Here is a 25,216-nt window from a genome sequence, read left to right as displayed (position 1 = left end):
GCGGCGCCGGATCCGCCCGGCCTCGCTGCGGCGGGGGCGACCGGGGCCGGCGGGGCTCGCTCCGGCGCTGCCCTTGAACTCCGGCGTAGCGGCTTCGTGCAGGGCTGATCTGCCCGGGAATTTGGCTTTTTTCTCCCCCCCTCCCCTCCCCTCCCCTGCCCCGCCAATTCTGTCAGCTGCCTGACCGAAAGGTATCGGCTCTCTCCCACCAGCTTTGCTTCCCCTAAATCGCGGCGACGTTGTTATAAGCGCGTTCAGCGCCGCCTGCTGAACAACAGGGCTTGTTGGCTTAGCTACTTTTGCAAATCCCGCTGTCTCCGTGGGCGGCAGGATTCGTCGCGTTTCCTGCTCGACCTACGCAGGGCTGACCGTGTATTTCAGGGCTGCAAATCTGGGTGAAGCTACCTGGCATGCTCAAACCCTCAGGGAATTTCGGTGTCCTAAGGAGAGGAGGAGGAGGAGGAGGAGGAAGCGGCGTGCGTTCACCCGCCTGGCGCTCACGCCGCAGTACGTGCCTGGGACTGGCTGCTCTTTCGGGAGCAGCTCCCCTTTCCACGGGAGAAGCGTGGTTTCCAGCCTCCACCCTCCTGCACCAAGTCAAGCCTTTTTTTTTTTTTTTTTTTTTGCAGTAACTTCTGCTCTGACCTGCTTTGCAGTTACCCTGCAAGTAATTTAGGAGCTAATGGGGCCATCTGGGTAAGATCATATCCATAAGGTTTAGTATTCTGCAGGCCCTGTTACGGAAGGGCAGACAGCCTGCCTAGCAGCAGTCTCGTACAAAAAACCAAATCTTCCCTGAATTACTTTCTAACGTCAGTAACAATTAACTGTTAATACTAATTAACAATTAACTTTAAACGTTTTTGCCTGCCAGTTTGCCTTCCTACTCTCTGAGATGTGCTGCCAGTCTCTAGCTGGGCCGGAGTTTGGGAGAATATTAGTCTGACAGGGTTTTCTGAGTATTGCCTGCTTCCAGGAAATTGTGCAAATCTGCCAGGTTGCTTTCAAAAAGAAGCGTTCGGGTGGCTTCAGAGGTTCTGGGGTTTTTGTTGCTAATGATTTAATTTTTCTGCTCCCACACAATAGAAGTGTGACATACAGAAACAACGTTAAAAACTTATCTCTATGCCATTGGCTTGGAGAAGGTTCATCAAAACATCCTCCGTTGCTTGTTGGGGGAGGCGTGCGTTGCCTCCAGCCAGGGTGACTATTGCCGCGCTGTTCCTGCGAGCTGCTTCCGCAGCAGACAGCGTCTCTGCAGCGTGGTCCCTGTTTGGGGGGGCGGGGGGGTCACTGCAGCTTCGTATGCCAACATTCACCCTGTTTCCTGAGACGTGTTCAGGGAACTGGGACAGGGGACACGCGTCCTTGGAAGGGCAGCAATCGAGAGCGCTGAGCGTGGCCGCAAACTCTCTGGGCCCCTTTGGACGCTCCATGAGGCAGGGACCTCTTTGTACCGCACTTACGAGACAGGCATGAGAAGGAAGTTGGGGGAGTCTCTGAAACAGAAGAGGAAGAGAAGGTGGCGTGGAAATCGCTTGGAGACTCTGCCAGGAGCCCAGGATGGTGTAACGGCTCTGGCTTACTTACGCTACAAAGCATCCCACTGAAAAGGAAACTCTGATACTGTCCCATTGCAGGAGGTAACTGCGCCGTGGCAAGTAGCACCCAGGCGAGCTCCAAGCCCAGTCCCTGTGCATGCGCCATCCTACACAAAAGGCTCAAGTTTCCAGGGTCCCTTGGCCTGCTCCACAGCCAAGGAGCTATGCACAAAACAGGCACGGCCGCCATCGCCTCTGTAAAGAAACCGGCACGTGAAGGGGCTCCAGTCTCTTTCCGCGTGTTCAAGCTGCAGCAGCCGTTATCTTATTAACGCAATGTTAATTTCTGAAAAGTAAGTATTGGTGTCTGCTTCATCCCCAGGCCTCCTGGCCCCTCCTCTGGATGAGCCGAGGCTACTGCTCACTGGCTCTGGCTGGCAATGCAAGCAGTTGGGATGGCAACAAAGAGGCTTCTCTGCTTCAAATGTAGCATCAGGTGGTCTTGGATAGGAACTACAAGTTGTATTGGCCCTGGCATTGACGTTTCTGCAGAATCACTGTCTCTGGGGCCCTCTGGTTCACAGCCTGGTTATGCTCTCCTGCATCTGGAAAGCTGGCCTCTGTTCTTGGATGCACTGAATGCTTCCTCTGGGCCCAGCTGCTTCATGTGCCATTTAGTGCTGAATTTCTAATTCAGTTTAAGATTATGCTCTATTACAGGGCTCGCCTATGTGTGATTACTCCCTGATTAGCCAAAGTTTGAAGATTTACTCCAGAATACGAATACTTCAAGGTGTGTCTATCATGGCCTGCTGAAAATGAATTCAGGCTTCACTACCAGAAACCAACCTGCCGCTCTTCCATGTATCGGCGCTGTGTCTTGATCCCCAGGGCTCTCAAAAGACAAAGTCCCGGAGTCAGATATGCAGTGAACTCCTGGAGGATTCAGAAATACAGCCACTCCTTTTTTGTAAGCTGCAGTATGTGGTACGTCGATGAGACTTCTCACATCTGGCTGGAAGAGGTGTGGTGCTAGTAAAGCCTGCCAGCGCACTCCTGTTACAGCCCTGGCGTTGTAGCAGCACTTTGGTTCCCGCCATAGCCCAAGCTGCCTGACCATCCGTTCTTCTGGCTGCTTCTATATGCAGCTTTCTTGTCCAGGAGAGGCACTCTGGCCTGTTGCATCAACATTACTAATTGATATCCCAAAAATTGTGCTCAGCCTTGCAGTTATTATTGGGTCAACCTTCTTCCTACTTAGACTCCTACACATCAGGAGACTTTGCAGTCTCCTGCTGTCAAATGCATGTTTTCAAAAAAAAAAAAACAACAAAAAAAAGTCTCCCAATTCTGTGTGCAACCCTAGCCTCCTCGTGCTTAGAGAAGCTGAGCACTCATCCTTTCCCACACAGAGCTCCACTTGCTCTCCTTGCTTTCAGGAGGAAATGCCATGTCACTGATCTCTGGTATTTCCAACCCGGTTAGAAACCTGGCCTGCTGCTGCCGGCTTTGTCTCAGCATCTCACCCTTCTGACACCTGTCTGCAAATCATGTGCCCCTTCCTTGAGACCCTTCCTATAAAAATAGGAATCTGGTTCCAAACAGTTCTAGAGCAAATGAAGGGAATACGGCTTGGCAGATGTGGAGGCTAGAATTAGAACAAAATATATTGCTGTGTGTATGCATTTTATGCCCCTATTCCAGTACAGCATGAGGAACAGAGCAGCAGGCCTACCACCATATCTAATTTTGGGTTATAATAAAGAGCACACAGTCTCCAAGGGGATCTTTGTGCTAGTCTTTCCTCGGCATCTGAGGCCAACAAGGGGGTCTATTGTGAAGGACATACTTATGGGCATCTTTCCCCTTAGGCACCAAATTGAAAATCAACTCTTTCCACATGGGTGATGAAACAGCCTTTGGAAAGGAACATCTGTAGGATCTATTCCCCACCCACTATCAATCAGTCCAGCTGCAGAGCAGAAGCAGCACTACCAGGGCAGAGGTCCATCCCGGTGAGAAATTAACACCAGTGCCACCTCGTGGCACTTCGCTGAAGTATGAAGTCCACTGAAATATGGATCAGCTTTTGCATTTTTGTACTCCTATATATAGTGCATCAAATTTACATCATCAGAAGAGCTTTCCAAGATTTGAATTATCTGCTATGCTTTCTCCAGCTTATTTCTGTCACATGGCTTTAGAAACTCTTTTCTAGTCTACAGAGAGCCAAAACATCTCTCTAAGCACCCGTAATGCCATTTGATATGAGCAGGTGAGGACTAGTGCCAGCGTGGTTTTCTCAAAAGTATGAGTCTGCCTTTTGCTTAAGTGTATGGCTGTGTACAACTGTGCTTATTCTTTAATAAATCCTCTGGGTTAGCTCTGCGGACAGAGCCACCATGGCTTAGTTATTTAACACTTCATAGACACATTTAAAGCACCCTTGCAGATCCCTTAATACATTCCCTTGATTGCTCCTTGGATACACAGCAGCAATGGCAAATACTTTGTTCCGAGTTTAGAAGGTAAGCGTCCAAGTGCTGACTTCTGTCTAGGGCTGCTAGTATGGTCAACATTTTCCTTCTGTACACTTTCCTAGATATTTTACATGGGGCTGATACTGGTACTAATACTAGTAGATCAGCATCACATCTGAATAGTACAGCCCAAAATAACTGCAATCATGCACCTTTTGTTAGAAGCCCTCTTCTAGTACAACACTGATACAGATCATTGCACAAATAGGGAGCTGCGTGGTTTATCAGTTGGATGTCCTCAGTAAGTGTTCAAAAGGCTGAACCAAGCAAAAATTATTTTTTCCCCAGAGCCAGGCATTCTCCTTTCTTCAATATCCTACCACTGAAGGCATGATGGGAGATGCTAAGTAGTCCATGCCAACATTGCCTCTGCAGCTACAGACAAACACCAAGCATGAAGGCTACTTAAAGTGCCCTCCCCCCCAAGTAATAGCATTGAGACAATCAGGATAAAAGTTAGAGCCTTTTGTTGTTTACTCTGCTGGGCCTCTTCTTCAAGAGCAGATATTAGATGTTTCATTCTTGCTCATCCAGATGAGCAACGACTGTTCAAATATTGGTCTTGATAACACACCTTGTTGTTTACAAAAATACATTTTCCCCCAAGCTTAAGTAGGAGTATCGACTATGACCAGCTCTAGCAAAGGGCAGTAACTAGTGCTACTTCCAATAGCAGTACATGGCACAAATTGCTAGGATAGCTGCAGTTTCCAGCTGGCAACAGAGTGAAGTGGAAGACTTCCAGTCAGCTGCCTTTGCTGGGCAGCTGTGCAGACACACACATACAAACAGGAAAAGCTGCTGTATTTCTGTTTATTGTAATAGAAAAAAAAACAGAAAAAAACCAAAACATCACTTTCTGCCTAAAGACGTTATTAACGCTTTAAAAACGGCATGGGGGAACCCCAACAACACAAGACAGAAGGGTAAGTTGGGGCAAACGGGTTCTGTTCTCTTTCAGGAGTTCAGCTTCCCTGCCCCTTTGTCAACCAACTGGCTGAAGTTCTTCACCTATATATACACACTTACATACATTTCTCATTCTAGCTTATATTCCTATAAATAAGTATGGCTGGGTGGAATGTTGGGTGCACAGTTCTGCAATTTACACATAACCCTCTTTGGAGAAAACGGGTTTCTAAAAGGCCTAGAGAGTACAGGGATCTCACTATTCAGTAAGTTCAAGCAAACAGGATTCCCTCCTAGAGGTCTTTCACCACAGAACACAGAGAAGGTCCAGAACCAAGGAGGTCCTTTACAAGCTCCTTTCAGAGCTCCATTGCTATTGCAAACAGAATATGGCTGAGTGAAATTTTACCTGGTGATATTCAAATAGCAGCATTACCTCTGCAAAGGGGCTACTCAGGAGGGGAAAAGGCAGACTGCAAAATGCATAGGGTGAACTTCTTCCTTTTCTTTCCTCCCTCTTGTCAGGATGTAACAGGTCCTGAACTAGGCATCCAAGCAGAACCCAGGCTCAGGACCACTAAGGGGTGGACACACGGGACACATCCACACCACGCAATGGAGTGTGGGGCAGAGACTGTGGTGCCAGAGCTTCCTCTGAATGGGAAGCAGAACAACCGTATCAGTGCAGTACTGTGCCTGAAGTGAGTAGCTTACTGAAAGACAAGCAACCACAGCTGTGCTGCTTTTGGGTGCTAAACTAGCATATCCATGTTAGGCTGCACCCTATCACATTGGGTATACCTGTTCAGCTGAGGAAGCTCCAAGATCTTTAATGCTACTGCATTTTGTGGTACAGTCACATCTGTCTTAAGATGAGAGACTAGTTACTCTTTACACAACAGGTATGGGAAAAGACTGGCGAGGATATATAGAGAGAACAGCAACATTAAGCTATGGCTTGGTGGAAAGCAAACAGTTACCGATCCCTCCTCCAAAAGCACCAAAAGGCGTTCATAAATATTTTATTATAGAGTGTTTTTTTCCTGTTTGTTTTTGTTTTTTTTTTTTTTTTGAAATGCATTTAGTGGGGAAAAGAGGAGAACGATTGAGAGCTTTTGTATAAACCAGGATCCGTACTAACTGTTACAGTTGTCTCAGAGTCCAACACATCAAATGAAATACTTAAGGAAAAGTTGATGGCACAAGCCGAGAATGACAGAAGGAGAAAAACATTCTGGGCTGCAAAGACCACTGCTGTGCACTGAGAGCAGGTACACACACAACTGCAGAATGCACTGATAGTACCTTATTTTCACATATGTAGTGACTCCACAAGGTGCAGGGCAAAAGACTATATGATGCAGCTTGAATAAACTGTAGTTTTCCTCTGTTCCATCCCCACAAAAATATGAACCATTACAGACCTCACTGAATAACAGCAGGAGAAAGTTACTAACGTATTATTTTGGGAAAAAGAGCCCATCAGAGAAAAGACATCTACTTTAGGTATGCCGGAGGTTTCCAGTGCAGGAAGTTTAAGATGCAGGACTGAAGTTGCTGCAGTTCTTTTCACAACAAAGCACTGGACACAGGGCTATACACTTGCATAGATGCTTTATCAGCAGCATCCAGGATGCACAATCCCCCTTTCTGGGGAATCAGCAGCACTTTCAGGTTTGGGGAAAGTTCCAGTTGTCCGATGACTCTTTCTTGTGTGCCTTCCTAAATGTAATTGCTACAGAGTTGTCCAGGAAAAGTGTGTACATATGCATGAAAAGACGTGAATGTGCCTGTTCTTTCCATTCCTTAATCTTTTCCCACTGCAAATAATAGTGAAACTATAAGAACCTTAAATCAGATGATGCAGCATTGACGCAATCTAGTGTCAATCTGAGGATAAAACTGCTTCTGTATGAATCTTGATAAATGTGATTTTTCCACAGAAAAGCTTAATTTTAGTCTTGCGCATTTTCTTTAAATTTGGGGAGACCTATTCCCTATTTCTCCTATGCTTAATCACAGTTCTCTCTGTGACATACTTGACTGCTTTGGAAAGGACAGTGACATCTGAGAAAGTTGGAACTCCCACTGTGGCTGCAACTGGATACTGAAGGCAGAATTGGCCTACCCTGTATTACTATATAGCTGCAGTGCTGTTCCTGCCTTACTATATTGCCACTCTGGCATAGTGAGCAAAACCAGCTCTTGTGTGAAGGTAGATAGTTAACAAGGTTCTGCACGTTTGCTAGTAAGCTTGCTTGAGAGTGAGGAAACATTTCACTGCATTTTGCTCTCACTTGAAACGTGCTTCCTCCACTTCTGCTCACGCGATCCTGTTCTTTCAGCTAGTTCTCATAATTCTTGCCTCCTCATGGATCTAGCATGAGGAGGCTCTTGGTAATTCTCAGATGCAGCCTCCCTCCCGCACACACTTAAACCCATTGAAAGTTGCAATTTTGAGAGTGACACTTAGTTCAACCAGGCCATCTTTCCCACATAGCTCTGCCATTTCAAATATTCTAATCAGATGAGTTCAGCTTTTCCCCTGAGCAAATAACACAATGTCAATGAAATACACAGAAGGCTAACCCTGGGAGACCTTCACTTTCTAGGCTACAAACACTTTCTTTGTCGTTCTGCTACAGACATCAGCAAATACCCCCATAATATAGGCAGTGACAACAGAAAGAGATGTGAGCCTGGCAAGGGATGGCTAGAACATCCCTTTATTTACCCCAAATTGTATAATGGGCCCTTGAGTGTTCATGGAATGAACCCCCACTTTATTGGCATGGGAGTTATTTCAAAAGTGACAGCCTACTCAGGCAAGACAGCCTTTATAAGTTAGTATAATACTATTAGAAATTATGGCAATCTTTTTGGTAGCATTTTCTTACATGCACCCTGATAAATCCTCTCCCTAGGAAATTTGAAAACTTATCTTGTCATTTCCATAGAGTTAATTCTGATGGGAAATTATAAAATAGAAATCTGGTATTTCATGATTAAAAAGGAAGAGGCCTGGTGAGGCTGGGCACACCGGGTCACTCCTGTTAGCTCTGTCCGTTATGTCTGCTGAAGGTATTTCCACCAGGTGGCTGGATCTGGATGGAGTCCAGGAGGGGCCTTAAAGCTTGTCCAAAAGGTCTGAGAAAGCAAAGAAATATAAACATCTCAAATAGTTCCCTGATGAACATTTTTCCCCGCTTACTACTGAAATGCACTCACTTCCTAGAGTAGAATCAAATCAGCTTTGTAGAGGCAAATTTGAAGAACAAAATTTCACTACAAATTAGAGCAAACTAATTTAACTTGTAAAAAAACAATTTACTGTTCAGTAACTAAGAATCTTAAACATGGTTTCATATAAGCTAGTTTGGAGCCCTAACACGTCTGCACTGCTAACGCAGTAATACTGTGTCTGAAACCAGCTTTTGGTAACCCAGTCTACTTAAGCGCGTGAACAAAATCCCAGTCATGCAATTGAAGTTCTTCATTAAGTACTGCATCAATATTAATGACTGCTAGGAGAACGGCCACTAGCCCCTTACTGGTTCAGTACTTGAGGAGTAATTTCCGCAGCAATCTGTGGCACCTGGTTTGTCTTGCAATAAGACTCATTCAGTTACAGATTTAATCTGACTTTGAGAGATTCGAGGAGACAACAGACCAGGGTAGAAGACATATCTCCCAAATAACGTGGTATACCACTGTTATGAGAAATAAGACCTAAATTATGGAGCTTAAATCATCCCACTGGGTTCCTCCCTCACTCAGAGCGCACATAAAGAAATTCTGAGCTGACCTACCTGACAGGAAACAAACTCTTCATTTCCCGTCTTCCACACCCTCTTTTCCTGCCCAGTCCTAGCCTAAAAACTGCAGTGTTAATTTTAAAATTAGATCTTGCCTGCCTCTTCACAAGGACAAAAGACAATGCAATTACGGTGCCTGGAGTAAGAGAAGTGATTCTTGAGAAGTACTAGTTTCCTAAGAGAGCAAATTTGCACCATTTTCTGAAATTTTCTATACTGTTATGATGTCTCTTACATGACCAGAAAAAAAAAACTAGTTTAAATTAATTCAAAAGACAGAAGAACAACCTTCTTCCATCTTCTGAGCAATTCCAGTGTCAGTTAGCACCTGTGGTACGGAGTGTTGTAAGTGTTAGAAGTAAAGCAAATAGCATCCTCTCCCTCATCTCATGAAGCAGAATAGAAAACCAGCAGAAACTAACACTACTGCATCAGTGAAATGTTTAAGTTGTAGCATGAAGCAACATACTACAGAGAGAAGTGGAACTCATACTCACGTGGCAAGCACTTCAGCTGGAAGATCAGTGATGTAGGAAGGGATCTTTCTTCCTGTCAGGAACTGTGCCACTTCATTACTGAAGGTGTTGCAGTTATGCTCAAAGAGGTTATAAGACTCTCCTCTGTGCCACAGGAAAGGAATTGGAACACGAAAAGACAGATTCAGCGATAAATCTAACAAGCAGAGAAACTCAGACCACTAATGCAAAACATCTCCTTACATTAGCACTTTTCATCCCAAAGGTCTCTAAGGCAAATAGGCAAAATACCGGAGTCAGTTCACCTTCAAATTCAATTGAATCAGGGTGGAAAATGACATCACTCTGCATCACTGACACCATACAATGGGTAAGTGAGGTCAGGTTTCGAAGGGTAAGTGAGGTCAGGTTTCTTCAATTAAGACCACAGAAGGAGTAAGGAGAAATCACAGGAATTATTGACAGTGAAATTTAGCCAAAACACTAAATGTTACAGTTTCCCATTCTTGTGAAAAGCATACTAGACTCTAACAGCCAAGACCCTGATTTTACTCATCTGAAAGTTGGCAGCTCTCCTACAATGTTTTGCCTCTGACTCAGACGGTAAAGCACTATTTACTGAAATGTTTCATATACTGCCTTCATTTTCCCTAGTGATCCTCTCAAAGAGATATCAGGCATTATCCCATTTCGCAAAAAGCATGCGGTGTGAAAGGCTTCCTGGCAAAACGCTTTCCCAGCATAGCTAAGGGCTAGCACATCAGAAGGTTGCCTAGCTGGTAGCCCATTGTGTACCAGCACATCAGTTCCAGCCTCAGATTTAGAGGGTACCAAATAATATATTAGGCAAACAAAGCTTTGCGAATAGGGTTGGTCTCTGAATACCTTCCTCCCTTCTGCACCTCTGCCCCTAGACGCTTTTCTTGGTGCACAGATTTTACAATAAAAACTGCTACTAACCGGAACATAGATTCTCCCAGCGAGGAAAGATATTCCAGGAAAATTTCCTCTGTGACTTCAGTGTTCCCCAGGTCAACAACTGAGTCTGGGGGGCCAAGCAGTGTCCCCCCCTGCAAGAATTAACAGCCAAAAGAAAATGTTAAATGGACAGAATAAGTTCTTTTGAAGGACTCCATGGAATAGAGCTATCATGGTTTGTCCATGCACAAAAGGAGGATCTTCTGCTATGCTTGTCAAATGAAGAGCCCTACTGGCCTCCCTCATTCTGCACTCGGAGAATGAGAGGTAACATGCAACTTACGCTTCAGCTTGTACGCTTGGTTCTTTAAGCTGAAAGCTCTAAGCTATGGCAAAACTCCATTTTAGAAGAGCAGCCCATCAGTTTTGCCTAAGAAGAGAAAGGTTTGCCAAAGTATTACGGATTTTTTATTTTTAAAAGGATGCCTTGAGTCACCAAGTCTGCAGGCAAAAATTGTCCATACAGAATTAGACAAGATGTCATTCAGGCAACGCAGCTGCCAACAGTGTCTCTCTACCCAGGATACCATCAGCTGAAGCAACCCCCAACCTCCATTCAGTGGGGCTTAAATCCATTGTCCATATTCCCTTTTCCTCAGATGCCCATGGCCACCATAGCAAGCAGCCTCAGCTGGCTGAATTCAGAAGCCTCACCACTTGCTGCTTTTCTAAAGGACAGTGACAACATTCTGATCAGTTAACCCTATCACAAAATTTTTGTAATTAGAAAAATAAGTTTAACTTACAGGTGCACAGCTGGAGATTCCCCCACTGCCATAGAAGAACTCATCCTTATGGACTATAATGGAGGTGTGCCTGCCACAGAGGACAGAAAGTAGGTGAAACAAAGGAAATATTTAGTCTAGCATGTAAGTCACCGGTAAATTTACGTGCTCAAGGACATCATGGAAGCGAGTAACTTTGAAAGAAAAGGTCCAGATGTTTCTGTGACTAGGAATAGCATCTGCTGGGACACTAACGGGAACGGAAATGGAAGCAACGATTATCAAGCCTCATGTAACACTGCAGATGGTTGAGAGAAAAGAAGCTTAGCTAGGTGCCCAAGCATGAAGGAACATGGCAAGAAAAGGACTCCCACTCCAGCATGAGATCCCTAGCAGCCTCTTTCAGCTAAAGAGACAAGGATGTAGTCACAGAGATAGTGCTAGCCCTGTTACTATGTTGACAGAGGGAATATGTGTCTGACTGATAGATACGGACTCGGAAGAGGTTGGACAGTCCCTGGAGATGGCTGATGGGAGACGGATGGACAATTTTTTGTTTTGTTTTGTTTGTTTTACTCTAGATGCGAATTATAGCAAACTGAGGAATGTTTTGCAACTGAATGTAGTCATCGCTCCTAAGTACCATGTGGCCCAATTCTGTAATACCCTTCCCTCCCACCTCCTCTTGGATTGTCATGTTTAGTCATGCCTGCAATTAGAAGACAAAGTGTTTGGGACGAGGACAGCATCCTACCCTTGAAAAAGGGAACAAGAGCACTGAAATGCAACAACCATTAGCAACACTGTTTTCATGGGGCCCACAGAGCTCCGATTTTAACAGGCACCTGACTGTACGTCATCTTACTGTCAATCTGGATTCAGGAACAGAAAGTACCTTGGTCTATCTTCAGCACCAGCTTTCTTAAGATTTGAAGCATATATAATCTCATATTGAAAATACTTCCTACGCCACACAGTGTATAGCATACATTATGCAATTTAAATCTAGTCACTTACCAGATGCCATCCAGCTGTTTCCCTGTAAGCAGAGAAAAGAAGAGTTATTAGCAGTGTATTCTCTAGATTTCAGCCTACTTTCTGTCAATCATCAAGGAATCTTGCCCATTATTTCACCATGATAGTAACCTCAGAGATACAACTTTCATCCCAGAGTTGCTTCAAATGAAACAGCACGTCTGTCTTTCAAGTAAACTACTCTGCCCACACTGCTGCCTTACTTTCCTCCTCCTGCATGCAGAGCTGGCAGTGCCATCCTGCCAATGTTCACCTTCCTTGGGCTGTTATCTACAGATCAAGAGGCAGGGAGAAGTTTTTCTTAATTTAAGAGCGCTCAGTCAGGACCAGAAGAGCAGCCTGTACAATTTTGCACACATTTTATAGTTGCAGGCAGTCAGATAGCTGGCATAGAGTACTCAGTTTTCCTTTTCAATAACTGATGACAAATCAGACTGGGACCATGGATCTGTGGGTGAAAGTCTTTATAATCCATGCCACGGCTTTTCCTCCCCTCTTAAAGATTCACAGTTTAGGAGAGAAAACAAAACCAAACCAAGTACAGGATTGAAATTTACACAAGCTATAAAATTGAATGAAGAATTTTGTAGAACACAATCAGCAACAAAAATTTGTTTCTGGCACGACTAAAGTGATAATATCATTGTGTCTTAGATTAAAAAAAAAAAAAAAATCCCTTCTGAAATGATTTTCCAGGCCCCTGGGTACATCTTTTTCAAGTGGGAAGCCTAAACTTCTCTTTCATGGTGGGATCTCAAGATCAACCCAGTCTTTAAAGGGTCACTAGCTGGTACTGCTCCAGGCTTGATTACTTTATCATAACCTAAGGGTTTGGTCCCTGGAATAGCATCCTTTTGTAAACTTTTAGGCAATGACAGCATGCTATGATACAGATGTGGTATAATTTTGGTTTGCTAAACAAGGAACACAACACTCAGAAAAGTGCATTTAGAACAAAATAACTGTGTATATCCCTATTCGGCATTCCCCTGAACCCCCAGGTAGAGCGAGCGCCCCTCTGCTCTAGCAGACCCTTGATCCTTTCAGTCAGTGTTCATGTGCCAACCCTCTCCCCCAGCAGACTACTACTCACGCCGTTGTCCTTTACAACCAAACAGCACCTTTTTCAGGAAAATTTGTGGTTGAACTTTCAGATGCCAGAATGCCATCTGAATCTGCTAAAGCCAACTGCAGGTTTCTTAGAGCTAACTCAAGAGCACTATAGACAGATAATAAAAAAAAGCCCCAAAACTGAATACAAGAGGCACTGTGCTAGTAAAAATTTGTTCAGAAAGTCCTGATGGGTTAACTTTGGGCCAAAGGCTTTATTCTTGTTTGGACATCAGCTTGCATCAGATTAGCATAAGGCCTCCCAAAGCCAGCCACAGATCTTGTCAGTCAATTTTTGCTTCCTGAATTCTGGGCCATTATGTGTAGATATCATCTTCCTCTTTTAAAGGCAGCCTCAGAGCTCTGAAAAGGCATTTTCTTTGAATGCTTGTGACAATCAGGCTTTCCTTGGCTGTCATAAGGGCCTTTGCCTTGCCTGTTCTCTCTCTCTCTCTCTCTCCTTACTTGAACCTCTGTTTAAGACTGTGTGAGAGCAAGTTAAGGACAGGCCTCAAGCTAGACCTGCTGCTAGCTTGCACATTACTTCCTTGCACATGCACATTACTTCCCTTGTTCATGCACATGCACATTACTTCCCTTGTTCACCAGGTGTCAAACCAGCCACAGGCGTCGGTACTGGAGGTGATGGATCTGGAGACAGACCCCTGCACAGCAGTCTAACTAATCCCATCTACCATGCTACTGCTTGGCAGATACTTTACACTGTGCACCTCAGGGAACCAAAACACTGCAGGGCCAAGGCTCTGGAAAGGGTTACTAACAGCCAGCTTGGTTCAGTGAGGGTGGCCTGGTCACCACACCCTGAGTAGGAACGGACACGGAGCCGAGTGCAGCAGGGATTCGGCAGCAGAGCAGTCAGACCTCTGCTGCATTTAATGAGTTTGCTGCACTTTCTCTTTCAAGGAGGGAAAATGTAAAGTGTTTAGCCATGCCAGCACTGTAGAAGAGACTGTTAGGATACAAGCAGCCAGAAAGTCTTCAGCTCCTAGCTAAGTACCTCTGAACAAAGGACAGAACAATCTCTTTGCTACACTGCAATACAGCAGGGCAGGAATTCAACGTGCTCTGTCCCTCCTTCCCCACCTGGCTACAATGCTGTGAGGTTTTGGGTGGTTTTTTTTTTTTTTTGACCTAGAGGTAGTTTGTCATTTCTAACTGTCCCCACCTCAGGATTTGGCTGTATTCCCTCTCCATGCTGTCAGCCTTGCTTGTCCCTAGCAACTCTACCACCAGCCATTCTGCTTATATTCCCACAGCTTATGATGCTGAAAGTGCACTGTGACTGCTTTTAACAGGCTGAAACTGATGCGCAGAGTAACAATGAGTCATTCTGCTCATAAAAAACGTTTGCTAAAATAAAGCTCCAGGCACTTCCTAGAACAGCTGGCTTCTCTGCCGAAACGTCATGGATCACTTTCCTCACATTGGTGTCCAACTTCCCCTAGGACACCCGGTGCTGTAGCAGCGATGGGGCACATTATCCCAGTTCCCTTTGGCTTGTGGAAAGAGAGGTTCTGTCACTGCCCCTACTTAGATCAGTGCCACTGCATCTGGGTATAGCCTGGGTGTGCCAGGCAGCAGCATTTCTTTACAAGTCCTTTTTCATAGGTAATAAATAAGAAAAAAGACTTTATCATCATCAGAACAGGATAAAATAGGGGAGCAAAAGATAAGGATGATCCTTAAAGAGCTCTGAGAAAGGGATGCTTGTGCGTCCAAGTAAGGCATGAACAATGATTACAATGATTTTTTTGCTTAAGACACAGACAGTTATCTGCTTCAGATAAGGGTGGTATAAGAACGCAGGCAGGGAAAAGGCTGTTGTGACAATAGAGACATCAGTCAAAGTGAGCACGCAGAGTTTTAAAGTAGGTGGACTAATCTGTCACTACTGTGGATTGCAGCCAGTGCATTCACTGTCAACCTGTTACACAGATACGTAGGCACGGAGTAGGATGAAGGCCAGAAGACAGTAGCAGTGATGAAAGAAGCAGAGCAGTATGTTCAACATCTCAAGAGCATTTATGCCTCTTTAACGTGTCCCACCCTGTTGCGCTCTTAGACCCTGTGGCTCTTGTTCCACACCTTCCCCATGAGAGCTCTTCCCCCCAGAGAGCAGCTCCTGATGGGGTACGGCAGTTTGCAAGTGACACTCTGGGCTCACCAGCAACAGTCTGTGTAGGGTATCGTGCACTGTACTAACTTTAGCAGCTAGCCTATAGTTCATGCTCTGCATATCTGCGAGTAAATTACACTTTTTTTCACAATAAATTCCTGTTTTCCACTAGAACCTTGAACTTCATCTTTCAGGGCACAACTAGAACCACATCTACACTTTTGCATGCTAAATGGAAAAAAGAATATCTTAGTGTTTACTTTCACATGTGTGTGCACACACGTTGCCAGCAAACAATGCTGAAAGGCTTTCCATGAAGTTGCCAGTTTCTGCTCCTAAAACTGCAACACCTCCTTGTTGCCTTTTGTTCTTACAGAGATCGTTGTAGCAAAGAAGGCTACCGAGCAACGGGCTGTTCTAGCAGCCCACTACAGCCAGCAAGTCAAATAAGGTGATTCTTCCCTTCTGGTGGCACTTGTGAGCGCCAATTTGGAGTGCTGTCTCCAGTTTTGGGTCCCCCACCCCAGTACAAGAAAGACATTGACATATTAAGCTGGAGTATATGACATATTGAGGAAAGGGTGAGAGAACTGAATTTGTTCAGTCTTAAGAGAATGCCAAGAGATCTTCTTGCTGTCTACAGCTACTAATTGGCATAGAGAAGAGGGAGCATCACCCTGTTTAGAGGTGCACAGTGGAAGGCAACAGACAAGCTGGAACATGGGAAGTTCCCAACTCAATAAAAGAAAAAACAAATTTCTTTCAAAGAAAGAAAGCCCTGTGAGGGTGGTCAAGCCCTGGGACAGAAAGAATGTGCAATTTCCATCCTTGGAGATATTCAGAACTCAACCGGACAAGGCCCTGAGGAACCTGCTCTAACTGGATCTTCCTTGAGCAGGAGATTGGTCTAGAGACCTCCAGAGGTTCCCTCCCTCCAATGCAAATCTCTGACTGCATGAAACAAAAAAAAAAAACAAACAGAATTCAGGAAAGGAACTTTGCGTTAGATTGCAGTCTGACCTTGGAAGGCTCCTCTCTGGCTGCTACACACCAAACCCATACTCAACATCAGGCAGCAGCTGCCAGGGCAATAGGTCATTTTGTGCCAAGTACCGGTTTGGGGATATTAACGGAGCTGCTGAGCCACTATTTCTGCTTAGCTTCCGAACGACATCACCAGGCTGGCACTGTGGAAAACACCTGCCAGATCAGCAGCACTGATGACAGTAAGGCATCCATGGTAGCTCTCCAGCCTGTTGCAGACAGAATAAAATCCTTTCCTGCCAGTGATGGGCTGTGCTCAACGAGACGCGCTGCTCATAAATGCTGTGCAAGCCCCCCCAGTGCTAACACATTTGGGAACTCTCAAGCCTAAGAAACCTGGCACTACTAGCCACACTAGCCTCTTGAACACCACCCATCTTCCTCCTGAAGTTTTGCCTCCACTAGTGATCCTCCTACGTGACTCTATTTATGCTTCTCCCAAACCCAGACATTGCGCAGAACAGGTGACAGCTCACCCTAGGCACGACCGTTGCCACTGCTGAGCAGGTCAAGCAAAGCAATCAGGACAGCCTGCGCTAATGAGTTATGTCTTACCTGCTGCTGGATATTGTCCATGATATTAAAAACACATTGCTCACCACCTCTGAAGGCTCAATACACAGATGAAACCAGCTTTAACAGATGACCAAGCACACACAGCCAGAAGCAAAGCTACCACATTGCTGTAGCAATCCACAAGTTGCGTCCAGGCCCAGTAGCGACATTTTTCAACAAAGCTGCTTTTGGGGGCATTGCCCAGCTTCAAAAGCAGAAGGTCAGACCAGGGATACTCCCCAAATAATCCTACAGTGCAATAGGGCTTACATCCCATAGTCGACTGAGTGGTCTAGGGGAGGGATGGCGAATGCCATCTGGGATACTAGCAGACCTCATCACGTTTCATGCTTTCTTACTCCTCATCACAACACTCCAAACTCCTGTGGCATGCTGCAATGTGAACAGAGCTGCTGTAAGCTTGTACTGCCACCAACACGTTTACCCATAGACTGTCTGTTACTATACAGAAAAGTCTGATTCTCCAATAATTTCTGTTCAGTCTGCAGTAGTCGATGACTATAGGAGTTGCTCTGCACTCAATACCTAAAGCAAAGTTAATCCATGTAGAATAGGAACATCCAGACGGGACGGTAGCCTTTTGGGGCATCTACTATTCAGTCAGGCAGCTTGCAGTTTCCCTATTTGACCTAGAGAGTTTAAATATATCAAGGGACAGAGGGCTGTTGAGCAGGGAAGGGTATCACAAATTTAGATTTAGGCACTTAATAATACAACAATTAATATACTTAGTCAAGCTACCAGGTGTCAGCTATGCCACAGTAATTGTCTTTGTGCAAGTTCAGTTTGCAGTAAATGTGAAGCAGTTTAGTTTAATTTGATCTGCTTTCATTATAAGATAACATACATTGAATTACCTTGCATTTGTCACAGTCAAAGAACACGGTCATGGAATTTACCGTGTAGTAGCTGTGAGAGTTTAGGGTGATAACTTGTTAAGCTTTGACACTTTGATCACATACCTGAAACTTACTTTTTGTTTTTTTTAATTGCTCAAGTGCTTGTACGGCTCTTTTCTGAAGTTACTCAATAAAACCAAGAGAGGATGCCAATTCAGCAGCGAGGTGCGTGCTTAGAAGTCTCAGCGATTCCAACTGTTTGAATGAGGCAATGAATCATCCGACAATTAAATGTTTTTTTCTGTTTGCTGCTATTATTTTTCTTTATAACGTTCACAGCCCAGATAGCTTTCTTGCCAATGTAAATATTATGGACGTATGAGGAAAATACAACATGCAAGTTGTAGAATAATTCCAGGACCCTCAGCTTAGACATACGAATGTGAAGAATGAAGTAGTTACATTTGCTTGCTGTGCAACTGATTCAGGATACTGTCACTGTCAGGAGGCAAGGTTGTTTTGAAAGAAGAAAGCAGCCTGTACAATGTTAGAATATAATCAAACCAGATTACTTCCATGCTTGGATTTATCTGGAAGGCCAAGCAGAAGGAAGAGTAGATGCTTACCAATCTATTTTTCTGGCACAGTTAATTTGTTAATTAAGGGCCACGCAATGCAGTGTTTTCCTGTGCATTTTAAACATCAAATGAAAGCAGAGTTTGTATATTAAATCAAATTATCAGACTGATGGACAGCAGAGTTCTGAGACATAAAGAATTATATAACGAGAGGGCACTTAGTTTATCCCATTCAGAACTGATGGCCACCATCCCTCAGTGCAAGAACAAAACCTGTTCCTGAGCTGTAAAGTAAGGAAATAACATGCATGGAAGCTTAGTATTTTTAATAGCACATGTATACTCTGCAACGGAGATAGCGTAGAAGACCTCAGAAGAGTCCTGTGGAACTGGCAACGATACGATTTTGCCAGCCACCCTAGGTATTTCTAGCAGCGCATTGCTTTGTACATTGCTGAGATTTCCTTAGGCCAAGCCATTAAAACTCCTGCCCTTTTGGGATGGAAAATTATCCTAATCAGTCAAGCAGTTTCTTCCAGGTGCTACTCAAGGTGTTCAACTGAAACAAAAGACTAACCCGCTTCAGTTCCTTTCTCCTGGAGGTGGCTAGGGAGATCAAGAAGCAGGCTGGATTGGGGGAGGGTGGCACACTCGATTTTCAAGAAATCACTAGCAATTGCTCTGGAGCAAAGCCGATCCCATCTTGCACTCGAGCCACTCGAAACTCTTCAGGAAGCGCAGAGGGGAAGTGGAATAACGTGCTGGGGTTGGAAGCAAGGAACAAAGCAGAAGGTATCTCCTCCTTTCGGTAGTTATCTTTTGCTCTAACTCTTATTGGGCTCTTTTTAGCCCTGCTAGTTGAAGAATTCCAACTAACACATACTCACGTTGAAATGACTGCTAATTGATACTGCACTGAGCCAAAACTGCTGTGGTAGTACAAAGTCCTACCCATCCAGTGAATCACATGCACAATAGCCTCAGTTACAGAAGAGGAGAATCTGGGAAGCTGCAGGACATTTTGCTTTAAGCCTATGATATAATGGGATTTTAATCTTTGTTACAGATATCCAAAGGCAGAGAAGTCTTATTTAAAATCAGTATTGCAAGTTGAACTATTCTGCTATCCTCTCTGCCGTCCACAGAATCAGGTGAGATGCCCAGAGAATTGAAATCTCATCGCTTTCCTGTTAACATTTATTATTTCATTAGATCATGTAACTGGATAGGCTAATTAGTTAAAATCTCAGACTGAGAACGGGAGGAAAGAGAGGAGAGAGTACATGCAGAAAAGGAATGCATAGAGCACATAAAAATTAAACATGCCACAACTGATACCACCGGTCAACTGAACTACAACATTCAGTCACATACACCTCAGTGATAGAAATATTCACAGAAAAGTTACAGGAATCTCACAGAAGAGCAACAAGAACAGAAGTAGCCTGAGCACAAAAGAACAAACTTGCCAAGAAAAGCGAAAATGAACACTAAAGGCACGACTAAGTCATTCTAAAGCCTGCTGTGAACAATGCTGTGTGGCTCTATAACTTTCAGATTCATCATTCAGCTGCAATGGTGATAACTGACATATAAAGATAATCTTTAGTGGGTAAGGCTGATCCTTGAACATTGTACTGACATAATACATAATACCTCTGGATCCTATTAGCATAACTGAAGACAGCATGTGGTGATACCCTCGCAGTGGTCAGTCCTGTGATGTGGAATTCATCCCCCTTTGACACTGGGAACTGAGTTTGTTTTCTAAAATGCTAGGAATTTGTTTTAGTACAATCACTTTTCATATTTATCTCTACAAGACCTGCATTTCAAGAAGGCAATATTAGAGAATTATCACTCAAAGCGAAAGCATTGTTTCAGTCAAACTTGGCATCTATAGAAAGAATACCGTAAGTAGTCATCTTGCACTGCCCAGAGATGACAAATTTTTAGCACTAAATCATACAATAAGTCACTTCCCCTGCAATTTCTATGATTTTCCCTGATGATGTGTATTTCTGCACACCATTGACAAAAATTGGAAAAATAGCTATCGACTGTCCGAAAGTTAATGTACAGAGAAATATCAACAGTTTTTGTTGTCCTTCGGGGGGGGGGGGGAAAAGTACATCGAAGAGGCAAGAATGGTATTTTCTTTATCCCTTTGCTCTTGCAGAGATTTCTAAAACAATCTGAAGGCGTGACAGAGTTGAGCAGAATCGCACAGAAGACATTTAAACTTGAAGGAAGAAAGGAACAAACAATCATTTGTTTTAGGATAATCCAGTTGCTGGATCTACATAATCCCAAATATTCTGAACTCTGCCTTGTCACTATGACCAAGCAGGCCTAGTTGGCCCTATTCCAGCTGAATTCAGCTAGTTATTGGGCAGTCCTAGCAAGCAACGCTTCCCACACTATTGTGACACGTGTTCAGATTTTTAAGTTTTTATTACTTAGACTCCTAGAAATTTAGTGCCAAACTCTGCCTCAAGCACAAAGTTTTAAGTTGTTGTTTGGATACCATAAGAGGCACCAAAGATAAAATTATGCACTGTATGTTTCTTATGCAGAAATTCAGAAAGGAATGAGACACCAAGACTTATTTTGTGGGTAATAAAAAAAGCTAAAAATACTTGCTTTGATGTATATGAACATTTGCAAGGAGATAAATACATTGACAACCTATTTCCGTACCAGTCTATGCTTAGGCAAACTTTAAAATAAGACTGGTTAAAGTTACCTTATCTCAAACATAGTTAAATCATACACACACAATCCTTATCTTAAGATTTATAATTATTTTCTCTATTTAGCACAAGGTAAAGCATAGCTATTAAAAACTAACAGGCGAAAGTTACTGCCCTGAGGGCTATGACAGAAGTGACTCTGACCACAGAAAAAAGTTTTGATGTTACCCAGCGTGGGAAATGCACACCTCGCAAAGCTGTTGCTGCTGTCTGCCTAACGGAGCGTATCACATGGGATCTCTGTAATATTTTCTTCTCAACTTTGCAAACCTGTTATTGACACGTATGAAACTTCATGCTAGGAAGAATCTGGATTTTCTTTTCATGCTTGCAGGAAAACAGAGAACCTCCTTTCAGGAGAAATGAATGAAGCAAACACCAGGAAACTGTAGACAAGATTACACGGAGCCATCTGTTGAGAGAGTGAACCTGTTGAGAAGGCTCATCTCACACAGACTGCTGGTCCGACGTGGGCCAGAGTCTGTAAGCGAAAGGTATAAACCACTCTCTTCTTGCACCTCTATTCTACCCTTCCAAAACTTTGAGCAAAACACAAAGTTTCCTCAAAGTCGCCAGTCCAAAGCTCAGCTGGACACACACACGCGCTCTCGATCACACGTACAGTGAACTTTTGCACACCAGCTGGAAGGAGTAGGCGGTTAGTTGTGCATTGTGAACAGTGCAACGCATGGCTCAACCCAGCCTCAGCGCAACACAAAGCCATTTGAACTCCATAACCTTGTAAAACCAGGAGAAGGCTTTCTTCTCGCTGAGCCTTTCTCTCAGAGCACAACATAACAGCGTGGCTGCCAGGACCGGAGCTTTCCTTCACCTCAGGGGCTAGCTAATTTCGATCGCGCTTTAGGAAATAACATCAACCAAGGGGCAAAGGGGAGGTGGGGCGGGAGGAAGGAAACGAAGCTCCCCTGGAGCCCCCCTGCTGCCAAGACCCCATTCCCCAACCGCACCTCCTGTGATTTTGGCCCCGCTAGGCGGCGCCGCCGCCGGACCGGGGCGAGGTACAACCGCCCCCGACTCTGCCCCGCTCCCCCCGCCCAAAAGGAGCCCCCGGCCGCCGTCGTCCCCGGCCGCGGGCGCCCTTACCCAGCATGAGGGGGCTGAGGCGCCGCGCCATGCCCTTGGACAGGTCGTACACGTAGAGCTTCACGGGGTGCAGGGCCAGCGGCTCCTCCATGGAGGCCGCGCACGGCGGGACGCCCGCGGCCGGGCCGAGGGGCGGCGGCCGCGCACCGGGAGGGAGGGAAGGAAGGAAGGAAGGAAGCGGGGGGTGAGGGGGGGGAGAAGAGAGGGAGGCGCGGCCGCAGCCGCAACCCCGGTCCGGCCCCGACCTCGACCCCGCTGCTCCCGGCTCCGCGCGGCGACACCAACTGTGAGGTGACAGAGGGAACGGAAGGGGTGACGCTGCCTCTGCGCGTGCGCGGCAGCCGCCGGCGGGCCGGGCTGCCCCGTCACCGCGCCGTTATGCAGCGCGGCCGTTCCGGCGAGGGGGGAGGGGCGGGGCTTGGCTTCGCCGTGGGGGAGGAGCTAGCGGTCGGTGGGCGGGGCCTAGGGGAAGACCTCTTGTCATTGGCTGACGCTCGGCGCCGCTTCCGGATTGCGGAAGCGCCCGCCTTCTTTCCCCCCCCCCTTCCTCCACCCCCTCGCAACCAATCCACGCCGAGGAGAGGCGCGGCTTCCCTCCGGAGGGGCAGGGCGTGGCGCCCTCCCCTTCTCGCCATTGGCTGGAGTTCCAGCAGGAGGCGGATCCCTCGATGAGTGACAGGCGGCGGCGAGTTGCGCGTGGCCGCGGCCGTTGTGGGAGCGTCGAGCGGCGGTTCGCGTGGCCGCTGTGGGCGCGAGCCGCCCCTTCCCCCCCCCCCCCGGCCAACGGTTCCGCCGGCGCTGCCTCCCCCTCCCCGCCCCACCACCTCCCGCCCGCCGCCGGGGGCTGACGCGCCTCTGCCCCGCCGCCAGCCGCGCTCGGAGCCATGTCGGACTGGGTGTCCTACTACCGGAGCGAGGGGGCGGAGGAGGACGAGGACGAGCAGGAGGAGGGGGCTGAGGTGTTCGGTAAGGCTCCCCTCCGCTCCGCCCGCCCCCAAGGCCCGCTCCCTCGCCGCCCTCGGGGGTTTCGCTGCCCTTGGTGCTCACCGGGCTCGGCGCTGTCTGTCTTGCGTGGGCAAAAGAAGGAGGGAGGGGGCAGCTGTTAAAACTGCTTTTCCCCTTTTCTGTAGTGGACCACAAATACGCAGGTCGGGACAGCTTGATTTTCTTAGTTGATGCTTCCAAGGCCATGTTTGAGTCATACGAGGATGAGGAAGCGTTCACTCCCTTTGACATGACCATGCAGGTAAGCTCGGTTAGGCAGTTGAGGATCTGTGACCTATACTTTTCAGGGCCTGAAGGTGTTTTACAAACCCTCTACGGACTTTTGTATCTGCAGTGCTACAGATACAGCTGGCTGGCCGTCTATCTTTCTGCCACACCTTTTGGTGTAAAATCACTGTGAAACCTAAGCGGCGGATTTCTGAATGACTGTGGGTTTGGAAAGAGCCGCCGGATGCTGGGCTGTGTCCAGACTTTGGTGGTGGGAACTTGTACAGAATGAGTGATAAATCCACATCCAGGGCAGCATGTCTAAGAAATATTTGCTTTCCTGATCTTGCTAATAGAAAGGGAATGATAATGAAAAATACATAGCATTGTGTACTGAGGAAAAGTCCTATTGAAAAAAAAGGAACCCAAATTCTTTCTCCTGGTGAAATACAGCTTAAAGCAATTGTTATAGTTCTTGATATTGCTTGTATAAGCTGTTAATTGCCAAAGACAAAGCTTCTGCACCGTTTTGGAACCCATTTTCCCCATAGTTTGACCTATGTGTGTTCTTTCCAGTGCATCCGGAATGTGTATACCAGCAAAATTATTAGTAGCGATAGGGACCTGCTAAGTGTCGTGTTCTATGGCACAGAAAAGAACAAGAATTCTGCGGACTTCAAGCATGTGTATGTTCTTCAGGAGTTGGACAATCCAGGTAAAAGGCGGTGAAGTAATTCAAAGGTTTATGTAGAAGATGGGGAAAGGAAATCTGTGCAATAGCCTTGTCAGTGGATGGCCTCTCTGAAAAGAGAGAACTGTTAGAAAAACTAAAATGTTCCTGTTTCTGGGATCTGTGCGTGAATGTGTTTTTTCTTTCCTCTGACAGAGTTAGAAACTTAGTGGGAGCTTAGTCTTTTCTGTTGCAGTTGGTTTAGATCTCTTTCCTGTGTCGTCTTCTGTTCTAATACGGTGATTCACCTGCTGTCTGTTAAAGCTAAGAGGATTTCAATAGAACTCTGGAAAGCCTATCAGGTCTCTGCTGCACTTCTGAGCAATGTACGTACATGCTAAGGCACCACAGAATCCTACTGAAAGCAAACATGCTACCTGTTTAGGGTGTTCTGTCTGTTACTTTCATAGTAAGTTTTGCGATTCTTGAGTTTAGCTCCTCCTTTTTCTTAGGATTACCTATCACGTGTGTGTTACGAGAGTGCAAATAGCTGAACTGCAAAAGGTAATAGTAGTAGGAGGAGTTCAAACAGAGCGTGCTAGGAGTGACAACTTCCCCGTCAGCTGAGAGTATTGTGGGGTAGTTCTGTCTACTAGCTTTAATAGCTGCCTGTATCTCTGAGGTTTTATTTAATTCTCTTAGCTTGGAGGTACAGGTTAGTGTTTTTGTTATCATGCTTTAACAAGGCATGGGGTTCTCCTGTGAGAAGTATACCTCGTCCTAGCTTCAGAATTACTTACAACTGAGACCTGATGAGACTGCCCTAGGCTCTTCTTTCTTCTCTGCCAGCAAGCACCTTAGGCTTCTCTCTTGTCCTTCCTCCCTCTCCTTCTCTGCTTGCCCTTTTCCTTGCGTTAGAGGCAGTAGTTTTGCCAAGCTGATAAAGACGCTGCAGGTGAAAGGTGGGTGCTGTTAAAAAGGAAGAGAATGGTATATTTATTGCCACAGAGTTTTAAAAAGGCCATTGATACCTGCCCATCGAGTGATTTATGGTTTGAATCTGGCCTTTAGGCTGTTGCCATTTGACTTGTGGGGTAAGGGAGCAGGAGGAGTTCACCTTCCCAACATGCCGTGGAGATGCAGAATGTATTTCAGCCTCTGCTCCTTTCTCTGG

General features: G+C 45.7%; 2 protein-coding genes across 3 annotated transcripts in view; one reads left to right on the top strand and one right to left on the bottom strand.

The window, feature by feature from the left end:
* Positions 1-4,878: 4,878 nt before the first annotated feature.
* On the bottom strand, positions 4,879-22,442 carry DESI1 (desumoylating isopeptidase 1). Its single transcript, XM_068940913.1, has 6 exons — positions 22,161-22,442; positions 12,002-12,023; positions 11,006-11,075; positions 10,242-10,351; positions 9,303-9,425; positions 4,879-8,137 (listed from the first exon to the last, which is right to left on the bottom strand). The coding sequence occupies exons 1-6, from the start codon at positions 22,249-22,251 to the stop codon at positions 8,044-8,046; spliced, it is 510 nt and encodes a 169-aa protein (XP_068797014.1). The 5' UTR covers positions 22,252-22,442; the 3' UTR covers positions 4,879-8,043.
* Positions 22,341-25,216, top strand: part of XRCC6 (X-ray repair cross complementing 6) — a 15,502-nt gene continuing 12,626 nt past the window's right edge. The window contains exons 1-3 of one of the 2 annotated variants that reach the window (XM_068940889.1): positions 22,341-22,451; positions 23,291-23,406; positions 23,949-24,087. In XM_068940889.1, coding sequence (XP_068796990.1) covers positions 23,350-23,406; positions 23,949-24,087 — 196 coding nt within the window. In that variant the 5' untranslated portion in view covers positions 22,341-22,451; positions 23,291-23,349. Of the gene's footprint in view, positions 22,452-22,710; positions 23,127-23,290; positions 23,407-23,948; positions 24,088-25,216 lie in introns of those variants that run through there. The other variant, XM_068940879.1, reaches the window with a different exon arrangement.

This window comes from Struthio camelus, chromosome 1 (genome assembly GCF_040807025.1).
Source record: "Struthio camelus isolate bStrCam1 chromosome 1, bStrCam1.hap1, whole genome shotgun sequence".
NCBI classification, from domain to species: Eukaryota; Metazoa; Chordata; class Aves; order Struthioniformes; family Struthionidae; genus Struthio; species Struthio camelus.
Note: the sequence above shows the minus strand (reverse complement) of the source record. Positions and strands in the feature narration are given on the sequence as shown.